The 21,610-nt window shown below is 40.2% G+C and overlaps 1 protein-coding gene across 1 annotated transcript; it reads left to right on the plus strand.

Annotated features, from left to right (window-relative positions):
- Nucleotides 1-4,960: 4,960 nt before the first annotated feature.
- Nucleotides 4,961-10,637, plus strand: adcyap1a (adenylate cyclase activating polypeptide 1a). The gene is made up of 7 exons (XM_070852707.1): nt 4,961-5,235; nt 5,447-5,551; nt 6,067-6,201; nt 6,891-6,995; nt 7,860-7,994; nt 8,516-8,636; nt 10,179-10,637. Exons 2-7 carry the CDS (start codon nt 5,454-5,456, stop codon nt 10,185-10,187), a joined length of 603 nt encoding a protein of 200 aa, XP_070708808.1. The 5' UTR covers nt 4,961-5,235; nt 5,447-5,453; the 3' UTR covers nt 10,188-10,637.
- Nucleotides 10,638-21,610: the final 10,973 nt, after the last annotated feature.

Consider the following 21,610-nt stretch of genomic DNA (forward strand, 5'->3'; position numbering starts at 1 on the left):
GATAATAATATTTAGTTTTGACTGATACTGTCAGAGAGGGATTCATTTAACTCTTTAAAGGTATTTTGCAGTGGTGTTCGGCTGGACTGTATTATACTAGGAGGTGTTTCGCATGTTTTACTATTTACCACTTAAAAACATGAGAGGACGAATATTAGAAACATATTTCTATGTAATGCAGTTCATTACAACAATCTCAGTCATAAGAGAGCTCAATTTACACCTTTTGGACAGTTTTAACAAAAGCCGGCCATTATATGCTTCGTAACGGTCGGACATGTGGCAGAGGTGTATTACATTTGATTGTATTGGCCAGGGAGTATTTATTTTACTGTATCTATGTACAAACTCAAAGTACTATTTTCTTTTTTTGCAACTGTATCCTTGTACTTCACTACATCTTAAGGGCAAAAACTGTACTTTTTACTGCACTACATATATTTTACAGTTTTAGTTACTTTTCAGATTAAACTTTTTCATACTGTCCTGTTGAATCAAAACCAAATATGTATTTTGGGTATTCATGATTCTTTAGATGTTTGTGAACTTAAGGATGAGGTGTTTCTTTATGGGTCGAGACAATTCTCCCACTTTTACATAATATATACTTTTACTTTTGATACTTTAAGTACATTTTGCTGATGATACTGACGTAATACCTGTAGTGAAGTCTTGTGCACCCACACAACATTCGTTTCACGCACTTTTGTCAAACAGAATAGGACCAGAAGGATTCAAGACTGTTAAAGTGTCCTTGAGCAAGGCAGCTCAAGAGGCATTTTTCTACAGTAGAAACTCTTGGGCATTAATACCGCACAACACAACCAGCTTTAATGTGTTGATTTTACGGAAAAGGAAGCGTTGTTGGTCTGTTTTTAGCTTTAAAGACATCCGAAGGTTTTGTAGCCAACTCTTTGTAAGATTGTAATTATTTAATGTCAAACTAGGGATGGATGGATATCAGGTCAACAGATTATTGCCCTTTTAATAAGATAAGGATTTATTGATCTTCAGACAACTACAGAATGAGTACAGATGAATAGAGAAAAGGAGGTATGAAAAGATAATATCTGGTATGCTAATATGGCAGCTTTTCATCGCTATCAAATGAAAAACATGGATGTCCAAATTTGGTAAATCGTGAGTGAGAAAATAGTGATTGATGGTGAATTAATAGTTCCCATGTGGGTTAAGGAGATTCTCCTACTTCTTAAGGTGAAGAAACCCACAGTTTAAAAACCCACTGAATTATTTGAAAAAATAATTATCACATTTTATTGTGTTTATATTTTTTCCACATGTCCATTTTGCATCTTTTTTAAATTTCTTCTCTGCTGTTCTGATTGCACACACATACCTGTACTTCTCCCTTTGTGAGGACCCTCATTGACATGATGCATTCCCCAGCCCCTCATCCTAACCTTAACCATCACAACTAAATGCTAAATCCCAACCCTTTGCCTAACCTTAACTTGAACCTGATTATTAAAACCTTAACCTTAAAAACCAAGTCTTAACCTTCAAACAGCCCTCTCATATTGTGAGGACAGGCGAAAATGTCCTCACTTCCCAAAAATGTCCTCAATCTGTCTTCTGGTCCTCACAATGGAGCAAGTACACACACACACACACACACACACACACACACACACACACACACACCCACACACACACCTTTCAGATTTGATTTAAAAAGCTACTTTCTGTCAACACTCATCGCTGTAAAAGCTGAGTATTAAAATACCTGAGTCATGAGACTGTAACCTCAATAAAACATGACATGTCGGTAACAGGTCAGCACTATAAAAAGCCACCAGCGCTAAAATTAGAGTGAGTCATATGTTCTTCTCTGTCTTGTTTGGTGTGATGATAAAGCTCAGCCGGTATGATTGCTCACAGCTCTCCTTCCAAGTGAAACATATTAAATAAGTGAGTCTGTTTGCACACCCATCTGAGCAAACAGAAACACATTGTCCTTTACTGTACATCATTTTTAAAACTTACCGCATATGGATTTTGTTACATTTATCAGATTGTCTATCGGCTTAATTAAAAATCCAGAAGTCATACTAAGAACAACAACAAACAGTTCAGCCAACTTGTAACAGGAGATTAAAATGCTTCTATGAATCATAAATTGATCATAAATTGAATATGCCGCTATGATTGCAACAGGGAGGCACTTAAATGGTGTGGTGAATCAAGCACCAGTTGGTTGCTGGATAAATATTCTTATCTGCTTCATGCTCTCGGCTCTGAACATGTAATTAGGTGATGAAGAAGTGATATCCTGCAAGCATCATGTCAAATAGTTTTAACATCATTTTGCTGAAAGCTCGCTGAGTAATCAGCGTTTTACTGTGATCAGTGATTCACTCCCACATGAGACGATAGCGATTATATCATGATTGTTTTGTGTTAAACGTAATTAATTTCCACCCTATTCACTTAAGGGTCCAAAAGGAAAAAACGTGGCACACACACACACACGCACACACACACAGGTCCTTGTTACAAAAATGGAAAGCATGATTCCTAGGAACACATTGTTCTGTAATTTGGCTGTAATGGGATCATTTTGCTGTTACATGTCTGAATTGATACAGGAAGGTATTTGTATCCTGTGTAAGTTTTCATCCTGACATTAAAAATCTTGATACACCACGGTGCACTTTCTTCTCATAACCACTTGGGTGCAGTGCTCTCTCAGAGTAAAGAAAGAGCTCCGTTGCGGTCGGCATTTCCCCTCCACGTCTTTAAGATTCAAAGTCAAGTGTTTCTCTACGCTGAGCAAACTGTCACATGATGCCAGAGCCAGGAGAGGATCGACCGGTCTGAATCACCCACTAAAGATTCAACACATGGTCCTGATTCCTGTGTGGAGGGAGGACACAGCTGACTGTTAATGAATGTGGCCATAAAGATAGTCATGAGAGCCTGAAAATGAGAACAAGTCAAGCAGAAAACACAAAGTTCGTAACATTTTAAGTAAAATAACCAACTACTATACGTAAGTACAGTTTCAGGGCACTTTAGTCACACCATTTCATGCTACTTTATACTTAAACATACATACATTTCTTTTATATTTCAGAGAGATCGATTGTACTTTTTACTTTACAACATTTACTAGGCAAAAGTAGTTACTTGTTACTTGTTGGATTAATATTTTACATAGAGAATATATGAGTTTATAGAATAAAATGTACTGTTAAAGATTAAACCAGTGGTTTCCCACCTGTTTAACAGTGTCTAGTAGGGACTCCTCGCCATGGTTCATATATCAATGAGTTGTTAGCAGTTTCATGAGAGAGATGTTTCCCCTCTGAACTTCCATTATTCATCCATTATTTCAGAAAAAAAACTAACCTTGGGATAAAGTCCAAAAAGGATGTTCATTTGGAAGAGCTTTAGTTTTCATCTTTTTCCTTCCCCTCAGGTTCCCCTCGTGGCCTTTTGGGTGGGTGTGGCCCCTTGGTTGGAAACCATTGGACAACACTGCCGAACTTTACATGAAATCGTTAAAATGATCTCCACCTCAACCAGCTACAACTACAGCTGTAAACTAAGGCCTCAGTATGAATGAATGTACAATAATTCATGACTGACACCATCCTGAAGAAGGAGCCTTTTTACTTTTGGTACATTTTGTTGATACTAATGGATTCTGAATGCTGGACTTTTATTTTTAATTATTTAAAGGATTTGAATACTTCTCCACTATTGGATTCAACCGTAAGTGTTCAGCATCACTTAAGTGTTTGAAATAAGGACAACAAGGAGAACCAAGTGGTTAAAGATACCATAACCAGATGACTCAGGTGGCAAATGTCTGTTTCTATAACTGAGGCCTTAACAGAGTTGGATGGTAAAACAAAAAAATAAATGCTGATAAATGAAGCCAGAGACATCTCTTAGGTGCTTTAGTTTAAAAAGAAAGAAGTTTATATTTCAGACCTGGACAGCTTCACAAGGCAAAAGCCGATGTTAGATACATAAATATGCAAATTCATCAGCTTTACCAGTCAATGAAAATCATGTAGTTCCATGTTTGGTGCTGTGTTGTGGCATGAATGGTTCATTTATGGATTCTCTTCTCTTAAGCTAAATAAACAATCTAAAATCCCATTGGGTTATCTGATAAATGCCTGATCATAAAGCTGAAAATAAACTTGTTTTTATCAAGTTGGTGTTTTGGAGATACACGGTTATCCTGGGACTGGAACGAAGACACAAACACCAAAACATCAGAGTTGAAAAGCTCATTAACACAAATCCTTCAACCGCATGACTCTAAACTCTGAACATTAAACTTAAGCAGTTCTTTAACTGAGCCAGAGTCAGCTGACATCTTACAGAAGAGAGGCTGTCCGTCATATTTCAGCAGCTCCACCAAACAACAGCTTGTGTTTCATTTATAAAACAATATAAATATTTGTCACTGTCCAATTCACCCTCTGATCAATAGAGTGTCTGGCTGGTGTGACTGACCTCTGACCTCAGCAGAGGTAGACAGGTGAATCATGGGAAAAACATCTAAAAATACATGTAAATCATACTAAATTACGTGAGCTGCCTCGCAGACATCTCTCTGATGCCTCAGTTAGAGGAACTTTTTGAAGGAGGGAGGCTGTCGGTCATATTTCAGCACTGGACAGCTCCCCCCATCCCACCAGGCTTCAGAGACCACGTGGTCCTGTTAATGGCGTGACGTCAAATGTTGGCATTAATTTACTGTTTAATTAATGATCATGCTTCAATTCAAGATCCCTTCCGTTTTTTATGACTTGGCCCGGGGTCTTTCATTGACGCGAGAGAAGGATACTCTCCAATGGGACGAGGAAGGGGGGCGATGACGCAGCCGCACACCTCCCTTCTCCAGCCTCCCCCCACCCCCACCCCCACCTACGTGACAAGTGAAAAAGGCATGCCTTTCGCATCCATGGATAAAAAACCAAGGGGAGTTAAGTTCATAGGACGCGGGAAAGTTCTCCGCAGACAAATGTTTGGCGCTCTTCTTTCCGCCCATGACCGAGTACACGTAGAAATCTGAGCTGCGGAGGGCTGCACACTCGGACCAAGCACAAGGAGACCGAAGAGGCGCTTCACTGAGGGAATAGAGGAAGAGGAGAGGAAGGGAGAGAGAGACACAGAGAGAGAGAGACCGAGATAGAGATCCTATCTCACTCTCCCAGTTGAGGTCTTCAGCGGATCGCGTCCAGCGTCTCGCAACCGGTAAGAGGAGGCACTTTTACGCAGCGTAAAAGTAGGGAGCGTTTTGGGTGGAGAGCCAGGTGTGGCTGATTTTATGCTTTTGGAAACTCACAGGTGTGTCGTGAAAGTAACTAATTATCACATGAAACAGTAGAGCATCAAAGAATTCTTCTTCTAAGTTTGATTTTACACCTGTGGACTCACTTCATGTCGTTTTTCCCCCCTTTTGCAGCAGGACAATGTCTAGTAAAGCGACTTTAGCCTTACTCATCTATGGAATCATAATGCATTACAGCGTCAACTGCTCACCTGTGGGGCTTAGCTTTCCCAGTGTTAGGTACGTACACTCTTACTTATCGTTTAAGTGTCACTTTTCAGGTGTTGATTTCCCTTTGAAGGCAGAATTTAGAGGCTAAAGACCGCATCTGCTGCTCTGTTAGTTACCTCTGCGGCTATAATAGTGTGCTGGATTACTGGATAACATCATCTGACAGACAATCCATAGAGCTGCTCACACAGAAATAATTGCAGAGAAACATTCACCAGGGAGCGAATGTAATTTAGGCTACTGAGGCAGTGTCCCGGTGTGTCCTGCGGCCATTAAAACCCACCATTTTATGTAATTATGTAATTAATAGAACAGCTTTTTGTGGGGAAAAAGGCTTAGAGCTCTGATTTTTATCTTTAGAAAATTGTATTTTTGTTCAACAACAATCAAAGAAATGTTTCTGGTGGATAATTATACAAAACAGTGCTTTTTTTCCCCTCTTTTTTTTTTTTTTTTTTTTTACATGTAAGGCATTAAAGGGTCTCGAAACGAGTTCATAAAACAAAAGTGTCTAATTTTTCCAGACTTGACAGTGATGTTTATGATGAGGATGGAAATTCCTTACCGTCCCTGGATTACGACAGAGACCAAATGGATGTGAGGAGCCCTCCGTCTGTCGCTGACGACGTCTACACTTTGTATTACCCACCAGAGAAAAGGTGACTATCTTCACCGTTTTATCCCAAACTCTGTTTTTTTTCCCCCTCAACGTTGGAGACGTCCATGTTGAACATCTCATTGCTGTGGTCCTATTTCTGTCCACGTATGTTGTACGTTTTGTGTGAATCAGTGTAACGTATCGTCGAAACGTTGTCAGTAACTTTCAACACTATGAAAATGTCTTTTTTTGAAATTATTTATTATTTCAAGACATGCATTCACCCAGTTAGTCTCTCTCTCTCTCTCTCTCTCTTTTTTTTTTTTTTTTTACTGAATTCCCAGGAGAGCTCAGTCGAGTTAAATCGTGCTTTCTTTAAAATGACATGAATAAAGATTTAAAAAAAAAAATTGCAAGAAAAGTTGAAGAAAAATCCATGAAATCTGGCTGCATAAAGAAGCGCTGAACTTCATCTGCAAATTTTAGTCTTAAAACAGTTTTTTCTCAGTATAAGTGAAATATTCAGCATGGAGTCCTGTAGAATATCCTGAACAAAGGAATTATAAAAAGTGAAAAAAAATCCAACACCTCTTTCTCACTTTCTCCAATGAAAAACAAGTAGGAGGCCCAGTGTTACACCTATAATTGACTTGTTAAGAAAAGGTATTTTTTGCAGTGCAGCTGCTTGAAATTGTTGCCTCTTGCGCTGGGTGTGTGGTGACTTTACTGTGTGGCTATCTATCATCCCAGAACGGAAAGGCATGCAGACGGCATGTTTAATAAAGCCTACAGGAAAGCGCTGGGTCAGTTATCAGCAAGGAAATATCTGCATTCTCTGATGGCAAAACGTGTAGGGTAAGAACATCTTCTTGGTTTGTCACCTCTTCTCTTACACTTAATGTTTCCTGTCCTATGTGCCTTTTTGTTTCTGATCCTCTAAATGCTCATGGTTCATAATTCTGTCACACGTCCTGTATATGTCTGTGGTCCCGTTATCTCCAAGCGTGCAGCTAAATCATGCGCCCTCGCCCTCTGAATCAGCCTTTATTAATGCTCTGAGATCGTCTGGGAGAGCACAAACGGGCACTTGATTGATTTGGGAAGTGTCATTTGTCTGAGCGCGCTGCTGTGGCGCAGAGGGAAGAATTAACCCGCACAGGCTTAAATTTATTTCCATATGAATAATTTATAGGATGGAGTCCCAGTGGTTCCCAATGGAAGGGGGGGTATGCTGGGAGGGGGTGCAATTACTCTTGCCTTATGGGAAGGCCTATCACATCTTATTGCAGGTCGGACATATATGTCAAATCATCCTGGGATGGGCTAAAAGTTAAACAAAGAGACTGTGTCGTTGAATCAGATGCCTTTGTAACATCATGTTGCTGCTATATTTTCTGCAAAATGACACACATGCTTCCTGTTTTGTCCCAGAATCAACTCAATGGTGCAATCTGATTCTTTTCCCTAAAAAGCTCCACAGTTAAGGACAGAGTGGGTGTCTGCTCAGCTCTACAGGCTGCATTGTTCTGATAAAAATCTGGATTATTTCATTAGTCACCCCCTCCCCAATTACAAAGATCCTCCCAGCTCTAATTTAAGTGTCCACGCTCTTCACTCAGCACCACAGGCTGTACATACAGGGGGTCATCATGTGGATGTAAATGCACCAGCGTGATGGTGGTGAAACCTGCCTCTCTTCTCTCTCTCCCTGTCTCACAGCGGGGGCAAAACACTGGACGACAGCTCGGAGCCTCTGTCCAAGCGACACTCGGACGGGATCTTCACAGACAGCTACAGCCGCTACCGAAAGCAAATGGCAGTCAAGAAATACCTGGCAGCAGTCCTTGGGAAAAGGTATAGACAGCGAATTAGAAACAAAGGACGCCGACTGGCATATTTGTAGCATCCTCCCCTCCCCTCCTGAAAAAAACAGAAAACTTAAGTGTGTGCAGCCCCCAGATGAAGTCATTTTGAGATCTGAACAATCAGTGGATCGCTTTTGTGTTCTTAAACATGTATTTATGTATGAAGTAAGCCATTAAAATGAATATTTTGATAATAATATTGTTTTTTATTTTGTACTTAAAGCACTTGAGGACACGCATATCTACTTTGTGGACCAATTTTTGTTCATTCTAAAAAAAAAAAAAAAAATAGCCTCTATTTATGTATTCATTGATTTATTTTTTTTAGACCTATTTATTGAGGGGAGACAATTGTTCACATGACGATATGCTCCAACAGCCCTGTCTTTTAAACATTCAGTGAAGAGATATGATTGTGAGGAAAATAAATAGTTTAAAAGACAATCAATGTATTGAATGCTGCTTTTTGTAAAGTGACATTAAGAGTTTAGTTGTCTTTATTCACAACAGCCTTGAAGACATAGGTTTTCACCATATCCTACAAGACATAGACTTTGATGCCCTCCCGGACGGGGATGAGTTTGAGGCTTTTATGGGAGACTGGCTGAAACAGTTCTCTCCCGAATTTCCGGTGAGTTTCAGGCTCTTTCCTGAGGCCGTGTCCTCGCGGGGGCGTCTCATGTCCCTCCCTTTTCCTCTCACCTTTAACTCTTGTGATCTTGCTCCAAACACTCGAACCTGACTCTTCTTCCACCTCATTTGTGCTCCTGTCTCTCTCTAGAGTCTCACAGATTTTCACCCTTAATCCCACTTTTACCCACAATGTGGAGAGACCTCGCCTAGACCGATATGTTATACATATCACTGTTGATTGAAACAGACAGACTAGATTTATAAGCATCCTGTTATGGAATCAAGGATGATATAATGATGCTAAGAGCTTATTTTAGTAGATCTGGGTTAGACCAGATCAGAGCCCTGTTGGCTTAGAAACCTTCAAAATGCCAGTTATCCATTTTTTAAAGTCAAAGCTCGTCAAAAAAACAAAGAAAATCCCAAATTTGAGATGAGGACCAGAGTACTTTTGAGGTTTTTCTTGTCCTTTTCTTCTGCAGTGTTTACAGAGTGAGCTTACACCTTTGACTCATGTAAAGTGCCAATCTTGTGTTTCTATCAGCTGGTTTCTGTGTGTTTGGAAACCTCTTATAACCTCTGCTGCGGGTTTTCTCACGTCTCTCTGCCCATATAATAAGTATCACTGACATCTAAAGCACCATTAAGCAAATTTAAACAAAAAAAGCATTAAAAAAAAAGGAAAATGATACTTGTTACATGGTGACTTATCCATCGATTGGTTCTTTGTGAGAGACATACGAGGCAGTTTGATCTTTTGTGTTTGAACCTTCTGGGTCTATTGTGCTTCCCTTTTCTGTCATGTGAACCAATGTAAAAACTACAGTAGATTGCATGATTAAAGTAATTGCACTAGCCACCGCATCTGTGCAGACGACTCCAACTAGATGGTTTTGCTTGCTTTCTGACTACTGCAAACATACATACCTGTCATTTCTGGATGTTGTTTTGTGTTCTGTTCTCCTCACTGACATTTCCACACAAGCTGTATGTTGAACTTTGAATGAAGAATCATCTGAATGTACTTTTACGACTGGCAAGAATCTCTCAGTCTAATGTCATGCTTTACCTTTTAGGGGAGTTTGTAACCAACTGTTCACTTGTATATGAAGAAAAAGCTGTGATTGGACATTGAAAATGGTCTCTGCCTATTATCGATCTGCAGAATGGCACAAAGGCTGCCATAACTGATTAATTGACATAATTGCATTAAAAGAAGAGGAAGGATGAGATGCAAGTACACAAGAGGCAAACACAGTTAGAAACACATCAAGAGAAAGCAAATAAAGGAAGCGAGGGATGAGCGAGGACATGCTGATTTTGAGTTTAGGCCTCAGTCTACATGTGAAACTAAAAACTGACTGTAAACACATCACATTATAAAAGTTACAGTAGTTGCACTCCAAGACCCCCCTCCCCCCTCCTTTGCAAGCTTCTTACCAAATTTGTGAGGAAGGAATACAGAGCGAGTTAGTTTTCAAACGTTCTTCGATCTGTGTTTACTGTATCAATCTTTCTTTAATTTTGCATTCTCCTCTAGGCTTTGTGACGCAGGAGGCAGTTTGCGGCTGTGGTGCCTTGCATCGACTTTAAAATCGCCATGAATCACAGATGGCTATTTAGTGGCCCTACAATGCTGCACATCATCAGCTTACATTTCACCCTTTTGTTGTTGTTTTTGTGTTTCACAGACGTTTGGTAGGATCTTTAGTAGCATCCAGCTTAGACATCAAGCGTTCTTGCTTGCACTGCTTTCTTTTGCATTTTGTTTTTAGAGCACTAGACGTAGATTTTTGTGAAAATAGAAGGAAGGATCAGTTTCCCACTCTCCATGAAACATTATATGTATGATAATGAAAGCGCCAATAGCCTTACTAAAATGAAATAATCTTCAAAGATATATATATATATATATTTACTGTGTAGAAAGTGATTAGATTACTACTTCAAATGGCGATCTGCAAGGGTCAAGTCAATAAATGTTTAAAAAAAAAAGTGTTGTAAGATTTGTATGAATAAATTTTTGTAAACAACAAAAATTTCGTCTAATCTTTGAAGCCAATATCACCATAAGTCTTTAAGTAAAGACACATTTAAGAGGATGAAAACGAGTAATAAAGACCAAACTCATTATACTCCTACAATCCAGATAGACCCTCCCTCGACAGTTTTAACAGGATGTTACATAAGAAAGGAGAGAAACAAAAATCAGCTCGTGGACATCACAGAGGGAAACAATAGTGAAATACTGGCAGTATGAAACATTAAAAAAAGACCACACACACAAGTACACATAATTAAATGAGACAAAGCAGCATACAGAAAATCAGTTTCAAAGCACAGCCACACATGCACATGTATTAGCTGGAAATAAAAACCTATTAAAACCATGCTGAATGTAACAAAAATAAGACGTGTCAATCACTTTCCTCTCTTCATCAATGTGGGTGTTACGTGTTGTAGCCGTGTGGATGGTCAATAACTGCAAAATGTTGCAAAATAAATCAGCAAACCACACAAACAAAGGATAAGCTGGTGAAAAGGAGACCAAAAGATCCAAGTCTCTGTCCCATTTTCATGGTGACTCAGTGGCTTTGGCGGAGGAACAGTGACACCAGTTGGCTGGGTGTCTGCCTCCCCTTGGGACAGCATGAGTAAAGAGACGTGGGAGGGATCACCCAGCCCGCTCCACACACTGCCTCGCTGCACTTTACACCTCTCCAGGACTTCAGCAGTCACCACCAAAGGCCTGCAGTACTGGTGGAACAGTTGGCCGGTCTCAACACTGATACATTCACATTGTGCCAAAAACAACAATGTTGACGCGTGAAGCGAAGGAGCTGGTGCGGACTGGTTTCAACCAAACATGCACAGCGATGAGGAAATGTAACAAGATAGATATCTACCTTTTTATGTTCGCTCTTACATAAAATACTCTGGTGGAACAGCTGCTGTGGGAGAAGCCATCTTTTCCCAGCTCACCTTCATGGCACAACCCACATCGCAAAATAGACCAAAGGTAGTTTAATTCAGTGGCTGAGCTTTCTTTTATGTTTTTTCTCTGTTACATAAAGTTAAAAGTTTCATGGATACGTTTTCATATGGAGGGTTAGATTCAGATTTCTTCCAAATTAATGCATCTGTTTATTTTAGAGAACAATTAGCCGAGACAGAAAATGAATCAGCAACTGTTATAATGATATAATGATAAAATAACTTCAAATTCTATAATGCCAAAAAACTCACTCCAGCTTCTTAAATGAATATTTACTGGAGTCTGCGATGTTAAACTAAATATTTTTGGATTTGAATTAAAATGTCTGGGATTGAAATTTTAAGCATGGGAAATTCCAAAGGGACATTTTATAGACAAACAATCAATTCATCATTCATCAACACATTGATCAATAGTGAATGTAACTGTTATTTACATATATACAAGCAATACTGCAACAGTAGGAGACATAAAGAAATAAGAAATGCACCCTTAAACTATAGTTTTGTATCTCTACACTGTTCCACAGGTTTTGGTTCAGGTTGTTGGTCTTTATCGGTATAAAAGTGAAGAGCTCTTTTAGAGCGAGCAGATCAACTTAATGCAAAGTGTGGTTTTGGCCCTGAAAGCGTTCCCTTTGTAATCCCTGTTGTGCAGGAATACACCTAATGAGATGCAAATGATGTTAGAATAAGTTCTTTTAAAAACAAGCAGGCGCTAATGCTTTCACAGTGAGGAAAAGAAAATATGAAGTATTCTCACAGGTTTTGGAAAACAGCCTGGCTATGTGAGCTCACTAACATTTAATAGCTGAACACGTTAGCTGACATTGCAAGTACTTTGTCTTTAAATCTACATTTCATTACATTATCACAACAAATCACAAGTTAAATGCGTGTTCCCTGTAAGAGAACTAACAAACTCGATAGTGAAATTTGAGCAGGAGTAACAGAAGCTAAAATGCTAAGTTAGCAGTCAGATAGCCTTTTTCAGACCAGACAATGTGGCATGTCACCGCAGGAGAAGCAGACGTGAATATTAGTGATAATGACTGCATTTCATTTAGGTGAGCTAGTTCCACTGTCCTGTTGTTTCTGCATGCTGGCTCACCGGGGCCTTAATGTTACTTGTTGCACCTGTTGCCTTCCTTCTATGACAAGTCAAAATGTCTGCTGTAAAAAAGCTCCAGTGTCTTCGTATAAACAACATTTTGTTTTTTTCTCCGTAATCTCGCCACTTGCCAGAGCTGAGACGAAACCAACAGAGTCCAAGTTAAAGCTCGTATTGACTCCCATACATAAGCCGGATCAGGACGTTAAACATGTTGAATAATCGCCATAATTTGATAATGAAAAGGGTTAACACAACATCTTGCTTGTGATGTGACCCATCAGCCCAGTGCTCAGACCCAAAGGGACCCCACACTATGGGTGCAGCAGATGGCATTTGAAACACCACCACCCACTCTATAGCCCTCCACCCTGTTCCTTTCCTCCACACGTGACCCCTTTTCATACTTGTGTGTTAATCCAAATCACAGCAAATTGAATAAATTAAATAGATCCCCCATATCTCCTAATGTCTGATAGTAGGTCACCACAGAGGAGGATCTTTTCTAGACATCGAGGGCTTGTCCCTGCAGACCCGCCCTCTCTGGGGTAGGTCTTCACTTACAATCACGTCGCTTGTGTTTGTGAGTCGTCGCAGCATCACACCGTGATGAGCGGTAAGGGATGTCAGACTGAGCAGCCACACAAAGCCTGCCATGTCTCGCTTCGCTCCCCCCGTGTGCGTAATAACCCTCTCTCAGACATGATGGCAGGGCTTTGATTTTGTGGCTGTGGCCTCAGCTCTCGGAGGAGTGCAGAGAGAAGATGATCAATGGGAGTGATCTGATTCCTCCGGCCCGTGCCAGACCCTTTCTTAACCCTGCTAACCCAATCAGCCAGTGTTGCCAGGCAACCAGTCCCAGGAGGATGGGCTGGAAGTGGGCGGGGCGCCAGCGGCCTTCCCGGGCACCCAAATACCACACTGGATATATTTCACTCAAATAGCTTCAGTCTCAGCTATGTTGCCTTTTACTGGCTGCAGTGGCAAGTTGGACTGGAGGGAGGGGCTGATAGATGGAGGAAAACAGCGGTGATTCATAAAAGTGTGCAGATGTAGAGAAATACACAAACAGGCACGCACTGTTACCACTGCTCTCATAAAGTGACAGAGTGAAGCAAGACTCACGACATTTTCATGACAAAAGATGTGCTAAAAGTAAAAACAACTCTACAGCACTCTGTGCCTCTGTGAATCTGTACCACAGAGGGATTTTTCAGGGTTATCTTATTCAAAGGATTTCGAGGCACGAGGAGGTCATAGTATTCAGCTCAAAGATTGCTATTCAGCCATGCTCTGTGAGGCTGCTCTTGGGTACAGCATTGTTTTGTGCCAAATGCTACAATTTGCATGCTAACATACATACACGGGTAAAGTCAGATTTTGACCTGATGATACATGAAATGAATTTTGAGTCATGCCCTGGGGAACACGATTGGCTTTATCAGATTTTGTGCCAATCTGGAGTCTGAGATATTTAATTGGATACGTGAAAACTTTGACCTTCTGGTGGCGCTAGATAAAGGTCAGGGGATCACCAAAGTCAGTGGATTTCATCCTCTGGGGACCATGATTGTCCATACAAAGTTCCAATCAATCCGGTAGTTGGTGGGATATTTCAGTCTGTCGGTGGACTGACTGACAGACAGACATACCGACATTGTCATCCATGACGTCACCCTGCAGTGTGGATAAAAGGAGGTGTAAGGGCGACATGGAGCTCATTCATCCCTAAATAGTGCGTAGTAGTGTTCGACTGATAAAGGCTTGAGCAGTGTTGATGCTAAAAATGTTGTGATTGAAGCCGACAGAGCTGAGGCTTTCTTCCTAAGAGAAGAAATGAAAGAAGCAACGCGATCAAATAGCAAATATATTCAAATATATGTGCTGCCATTGTTCCACATTGATTCTATTTTGGTCCAATCCAACTTTGCTGTTGGCAAACTGCTGCCTAAAATACTCAGACTGTCTCCCTCACCCGTTAAACTTCTGCTCCACAACACAAACTCTGAGCTTCAACCCAGGATCCCCCCTACTCCTCTGGGGGCCGTGTGAGTGACAGCTTTCTGGAGGGGGAATCCACATGAAGCCCTTTCATCAGTGCCGCCCCCTGGGCCCCGCTTGACTGACTGCAGCACAGTGCAAAAGTTCAGCCATTATGGAAAGCTTCTGCTTGTATTTACACTGGTGAAATGTGTCATTTTTTTAATGCCAGTCCTCTGGCTGTGTGAGAGGACAGAATCCATCATCTTCTACTTTTGAAGGTGGGAAACCTTTTTTTCACGGGTGTAAAAAGGGTCTGAGGTGTTTGGCGTGAATGCATTGAGCAAGTCTGCCTAACTGAATCACCAAATCTACAAAAAACAGTCCTGGATTTAAGTTGTTTTTTAAGGCAAATTATTGCGCTTACATTTTTGTATTGAATTTGTGAATCTCCAAAATTTCATACTAATATTAAATCTCTTTAAGATCAACCATATTCATTAGAGAAAATGAGAAGAATCCTATTAATGTCGAGGTGGAATTCTCTCTGAAACCACTTTTACTCTCACTTTTCACTCTCTCACCCCCATCCCTCTGCGTCGCTTTCTGTCCCTGTCTCCATCCTCTGCTCACTCCTCCATGTCATTTTCTCCAGACCTGCCATCCTTGAGCTGTCCACCAGATGCCCTTGGACTTTCCCTCCTTTCTTGGTCACCTTGAGCTCTGTGTGCTTACTTGTTAACCACTGTTCATCTGAGACCTGCTTCTTCCTACCTGACCTGTGTGTTTGACCCTTTGCCTGTTTATTGGACTTTGGATCCCTTCCTGCTCCTCATCAGATTTGTTTGCCTATTTGGACTGTTTTTCGTCAGTTTAGACCCTTACCCCTGTCTCACTCCCTCCGTAGGTTTGTGTACCTCCACTTGTCGTAATTGAACCCCTGAAGTATATATCCAGTAGAAACGTATGGATGTGAGTTGATCTGTGTCGTATGTGAGCAGCTTTATATCTATTTAGTGTCATTTATGGCTACAATACCTGGGTCACTTAAAGGCAGAATGGCCCATACATCTGTTAAACATCATTTATTTACAGAATCAGTGAACAATTAAATAAAAAACTTTTGGAAATTCAACAGATTGTGCAACATGACTAGTGGATATGTGACATTTGATAAAGGCCAAGCAGCTGGCAGCTGCAAACTATTTGTTTGCAGTAGTCTCAGTTACACAGTGCATATGTATCTCTTAGTCTCTGCTGTGAGTGTATGGGGAATAGAAAGAGCTGACAGCAGTTCCCAGAATACCTTGTTAAGTGGCTGAAATGTCTGCTTTTCATCCCACCTTCCTAACTGAGGCATAAAGTGCTAAAGGCACAAAGTTTTTATTAACAACATCTATGAGGAGCCATCTGAACAGAGACCTGTATCTAAATAATGAATTTGCAATATTTCATTTCTGTATTCACACACCCAATTTCTGATGTTTCTCCTCCACCTCCCCCCTCTCTGTGGACACTGTTCGGTACATCTGAGCCCAATTAGCATTCTCCCGGCTCAGACGTCATGGCAGTCTGGGGTCAGGGGCCAGAGGTAGGGGAGCATGTACCTGGATTTGGACTGAACACTGTACTCATTATTAGGCTGTCAGCTGACCCCTGATGTCATTTTCCTCACATCATTAGAGATACTGTAGGTCTCAAGGCTAAACTGAGCACACACACACACTCATAGACACACACACACACTCATAGACACACACACATACAGAGGCCGCAGTGGCTTTAATATGCATCTACTGACGTCACACTATCGATCTGTCCATTAGTGCAGCATATTACCTCATGAAATCATGGCTGAGAAAGGACAGTGGCTGTAACTTTGCAAGCATACACTATGTGGAAGGTCACGGACACTTTGGGAGATTTGGCAGATATGCACACAATTAAATCGCACACCTCTCTGCACATTACAGTATGCTCTTGTTCACTGTGCTGGGGGGACATAGATAAAAAAGAAAAACAAGGCTGGTGTCTTGTTGTGGTAGTTTTCATATCTAGACGTTCATCATTCATGTGACACCACTGTGATGGTGGTAATACATCAGTTCAGCCTCTTGCTTTAAATCCTGCTAAAGATAGAGGTACACTTAATTCATCTCACTTGTGCTGACGTGGATATACCTGTCCTCTGTTGTTGCAGGTGGTACACTGCAAGCAGAGATAAATCATATGCTACCAGAACAGAGCATTCAGTCATCTCTTAGAAACACTTTTATAGCTTTGTTCTTTTGTTCCGTTGAGGCCAGTTGAAAAGAACAAATATTTCTTTTATTTCAGGCAAATTATTCAAGAATAAAGGGATATTAAAAATGTGTCTGCTTGTGAGAAAAGCTTTGATTATGTACATACATGCTGCAGAATCTCTAGTGAAGCTAACATTTATTTTGTAACATTATAATGAATATTAACACAAAAAGGCAGCATAAATATCAACGTAAACAAAAACAAAAGATAATATAATGACCAATTATTAGCCTCTGACACAATTCATGCCTAGTGATCATCTACTTCTTGTTTCAGTCTACATTTGGGTCACACAGTATCTTTTCTCTCTTGTAAATCTTTGGAAAAAGTGATTCATAAATACTGTGCATGTCCAAATCTACTATGATTCTATAAAGAGTCCATTCATTCCTTTTGTTCCACAACAGCACAGCAGTTTCTTTGGGCTGGCATTTCAAGAATGGCTCCTGTTATTCATCTTCATCGGAGGTTTCCTCCATCAGTCTTCCCAGCTGCCAATGTGAGCTGCAGTCTAATAAGGTTTCATGGATTCATTTAACCCTTTTAAGTGGCCGCCATTGTAATGACACATAAACAAACTGGTGATGAATAAGAAAGGTAATTAGATATGACTCAAGCTGAAACGTATTTCTAAATTAGCTGAGCAATAGCTGCATGACCATTACAATCTGCTATGTCGAAGAAATTAATTTCCTGTCATACACGATTAGACAGCTTGTTCTGAATATTATCCTGTTCACAGTTAAGCAAATGAGTCATTCGCCCCTCTTTGGGTTTTACAAATTGTTAACATCCCTTTGCAGTGTAGCTGAACATTAAACAGTATTTTCTTAATGATGCTGAATATAGTATGCACACTTTCTTGTTCTTATGTTGGTGAATGGCCCTTAAATGCCCACATGAACTAATGTTAATATTTTATGCCATGGGTCAGTGGGTTAATGACCAAAAACAGCAGCAGGTTTGTTGCTCAGATGCTGGGCTAATTTGCAGCTTGACCGCTAATCAACAACTACCCCTTGTCAATTAAACATCCATAATCACACTCGTGGTCACTGACTGATGATAACCTTTGGATGTTTAACAAAAGCAGCTTTGTAGTCAAAGTCTGAATGAGTGTGCTATCATTCATCTTCTCCTCTGCCTCTTTCATATGTATCTTTAATATCTTCAGTTGCAAAAATAGAGCTTCTATCTTTAGCTGTTCACAGTTCATCTTGGCAGACATGACTGCGCCTGAAATAAAGTCTTTCGTCTTCTCAGATTCCTCCTGAGGTAATGCTGCCAGGCAGAAGTGTTGATGAAGCAGCAGGGAGCAAATGACTGAAAAGCCAGAAGACTTTTAGTGACTGAAAAGCATTGACATCATCATTCTGTAGCTGATAAATAATGCAAAAATAAGATATTATAGATACGATAGAAACGCAGACAACTGAGCAACACAGCAGCTGCAGACTTTAAAGGTGAAAGGATGGAAAAAGTTTGTTTCCCCTCATAAAATCTGTGGTTTCTTTGACGTGTTAAGTCTTGAAAAATGCATGATTCTCGTTTATTTGTCCCCTGCACACACTGAAAGATCACAGCCAAGCAGCAAACAGCCCTTTATGTCAGAATCAGCACCATTACTGTCTGACAGTGAGTAGCGCTGTTAAGCTCTGAGCTTATTAAAAAAGACTGAGCACACCGTATCTGCTGACAGCCCTGAATCATTCAGTTAAGCCTTTCTCTTATTGTTTGGGAACATGTGGAGGGGCGACCCTCTTGGGTGTCATCCTATGTACTTTCTGTTATTCCTTATGTGCTGGTGCTCCATTTGAACCTATATAATGATGTCATATATTTGTTAAATGACATCATCAAGTGCTACAGTGACTTAGAGAGACTCACAAAAGAGCCATTTTTTTAGACAGATGATGGCATTGTAAAAGACATGAAATAGCAACTATACCATGAAGAAAAAGTTCTCCAGCGGTGCACGGCACCTTCCTCCTCTGGGAGTGGAAGCCTGTGCTCACCGACTGTAGCCCAAGGGCTCCTCTAAGCTTTTCCCCTGCTCCCCCCTGATTCCTCGCCGTTTGGTGCGCATTCAGGAGGACGGTTTAGGATTCTGGTGGCTCCAGAGAGCACCAGCGCTCATCTTAAACTTGCTCTGCCTGCTTGTTTGTCATCATACAGTGGACTTTCTTTAGCTCCCCAATTTTGCCAATGTAATGCAGTGGCGTGGCTCCATGGATGGAGCCTGGTTTATTGGTTGGTTCACCTCAACAAGTATTGGACTTTTTTTTATTAGACTATAAAACTTTGTACAGACATTCATGTTCTCAAGACAATGAATTCTGACTTTGGTGATCCCCTGGCTTTTCTTTTAGTGCCACCATCAGGTTCACATTTATTGGTTTTGAGTGAAATGTCACAACAACTGTTGGATAGGTGGCCAAAAACTTTGGTACAGATTTGTCCTGCAAAAAAAGCACCTGCAAAATGTTTCCGAATATCCTCAGCTGTACATTGTGTTGTACATGTGCTAATTAGCAAAGGTTAGCATGCTAATCAGTTAAATACTGATGTTATAATATGTATATAAATATATATACTGTGCTGTATGTGACTTGTTATTCATTACAAAGGCTACCTGACCAATAAAAAGTGTGACAAAGGGCTTCTCTGAAGGAAAATCCATATTTAACAAAGTGGGGGAAGCCAGTCGAGATGGCCTAATTACTTTTTTGCACACAAATAAAATGAATTAAATTTAATATGATGATGGCTTCAAATGCAATCACAGGTGATACATTTCAAGGTAAATCTTTACCTCAGGCTGCTAGAATGCCATGAAAAATGTGCCTTATTAATAGGAGAAATATAAGACAAGGTTAACTGACAGCAAACGTCACTCCATGTAACCGAAGTTGTAATTTTCAACAAATAATTACCACATACAGTTACGGTTGTGGAGGATGTGACCCTGGATTGTGATTTTCCCCAATCCGAGAGGTGGATGCGTTATTAATGGTGCTCCTTATGGCCTGTGTGTTCTTGGGGACACATTTTCATTTGTGCGTGAGGGCACTGATGACAGTGAGGGCACGGCACCCTCACCTCACCCTGAATTTCATCTGCTCATATACCACAAGGGTATCTGGTCACACAAAAATCTACCTGGAGGAGAAAAGATTCCCCCCAGCAGCTGTCATTTTGACCTGCAGTGTTAATTACACTGAATTATAATGGCTCAAAAAAGGAATAATGGAAAAATACCATTAAAAGGCTGAAATAAAAGTCTCCGTGAGCTTGGTGCAATTATGTCAAAAACCTTTCTTCATGTTTAATTGAGAGGTTGCATGATCAGGATGAGTGTTTTCCTCTTCTCTCCTCTCTGTTTTGCAGGAACAAGGACTTGCTCATTATTGCTCCATTCAATGCAAGGGTGTTATAGTGTCAAATGAGATTTGTCTCACCATTACAAGAAGTAATTGGTGGAGGCTCTCTCTGTAATTTACTCTCAGCCAGTACTGCATTGCTTTATGGTGAATAATTGCTCCTGTCTGGCTCACTACTGTTATGTGCAACATGAGTGTGGAGCCCCTGCAGCTGTGGAGACGATGATCCACAATCCACAGGGCTCTCATATGTTCTCATCTGCAGTGATGTCTTGTTTGGAGCTTAATATATTTTTGGAAAAATTACAGAAAGTTTGTTATTTTGTTAACAAGAACGCTTGCAGATATATGAGAAGACAGTGCGAGAATGAGTAAATATTTGATGAAGTTATAAAAGGATTTATGCCTCTTTCTAATGCGCTCTGCCAGGATACTAACCCCCTATGAAACTTGAATTTAAAAGTTCACTCCTGGCAAATTTGTATTTATGACACTCCTTAAACCACATCCCTGCCTCTTGGTGATAAACAATGAAGGTGAATGATACCACAATCTCATTTAATGCCCATAATGTGTTCATAAGACAAGCTCACAGCACTATGGATAATGCAGCCGCACAGACATTTTAATAATCCAGTACTGTGGTTCTTTTTCTATTCCAATCACCTCACTGTATACTGATGAGCTGGTGTGAGTCTTGCTATTCATATGAAAAATATTATAGGCTGAACTCTGAGTGCTTTATTCAGTTTTCTTTGTCTGGTAGATAATCATCAATCACCATTTGGGTTTATTAAAGTCAATCATGAAGTCATGTCTGAACCCAAACATAAAATGCAATTTTTCGTCCTGATGTCCACAAACGACTCTTTATGAGTCTGTGCTTAAGTTCTTTGTATTTGGCTTTTTTCATTACAACTGAGAACTATTTTTTTCATATTTAGGTATAGCATTTACATACATTATATTATGTACAGCTAAATGTCTTTCACCAAGTGGGACTGATATTCTGTTTCTGTAATTAAATATGAATGCAGACAAATCCCAACAAAGAATAAAATACATGTGAGATATTCAAAAAGGCAGATAATCATTAATCATTTGTGCACAAGCATGATGTTTACGTACAAAGTAAGATTGGACAAAATAGTTACAAAATGAAACCATAAAATGAAATAAAACAGGCTGCAAATGAATTTGGAA

The sequence above is a fragment of the Pempheris klunzingeri genome, chromosome 21 (genome assembly GCF_042242105.1).
Source record: "Pempheris klunzingeri isolate RE-2024b chromosome 21, fPemKlu1.hap1, whole genome shotgun sequence".
NCBI lineage: Eukaryota > Metazoa > Chordata > Actinopteri > Acropomatiformes > Pempheridae > Pempheris > Pempheris klunzingeri.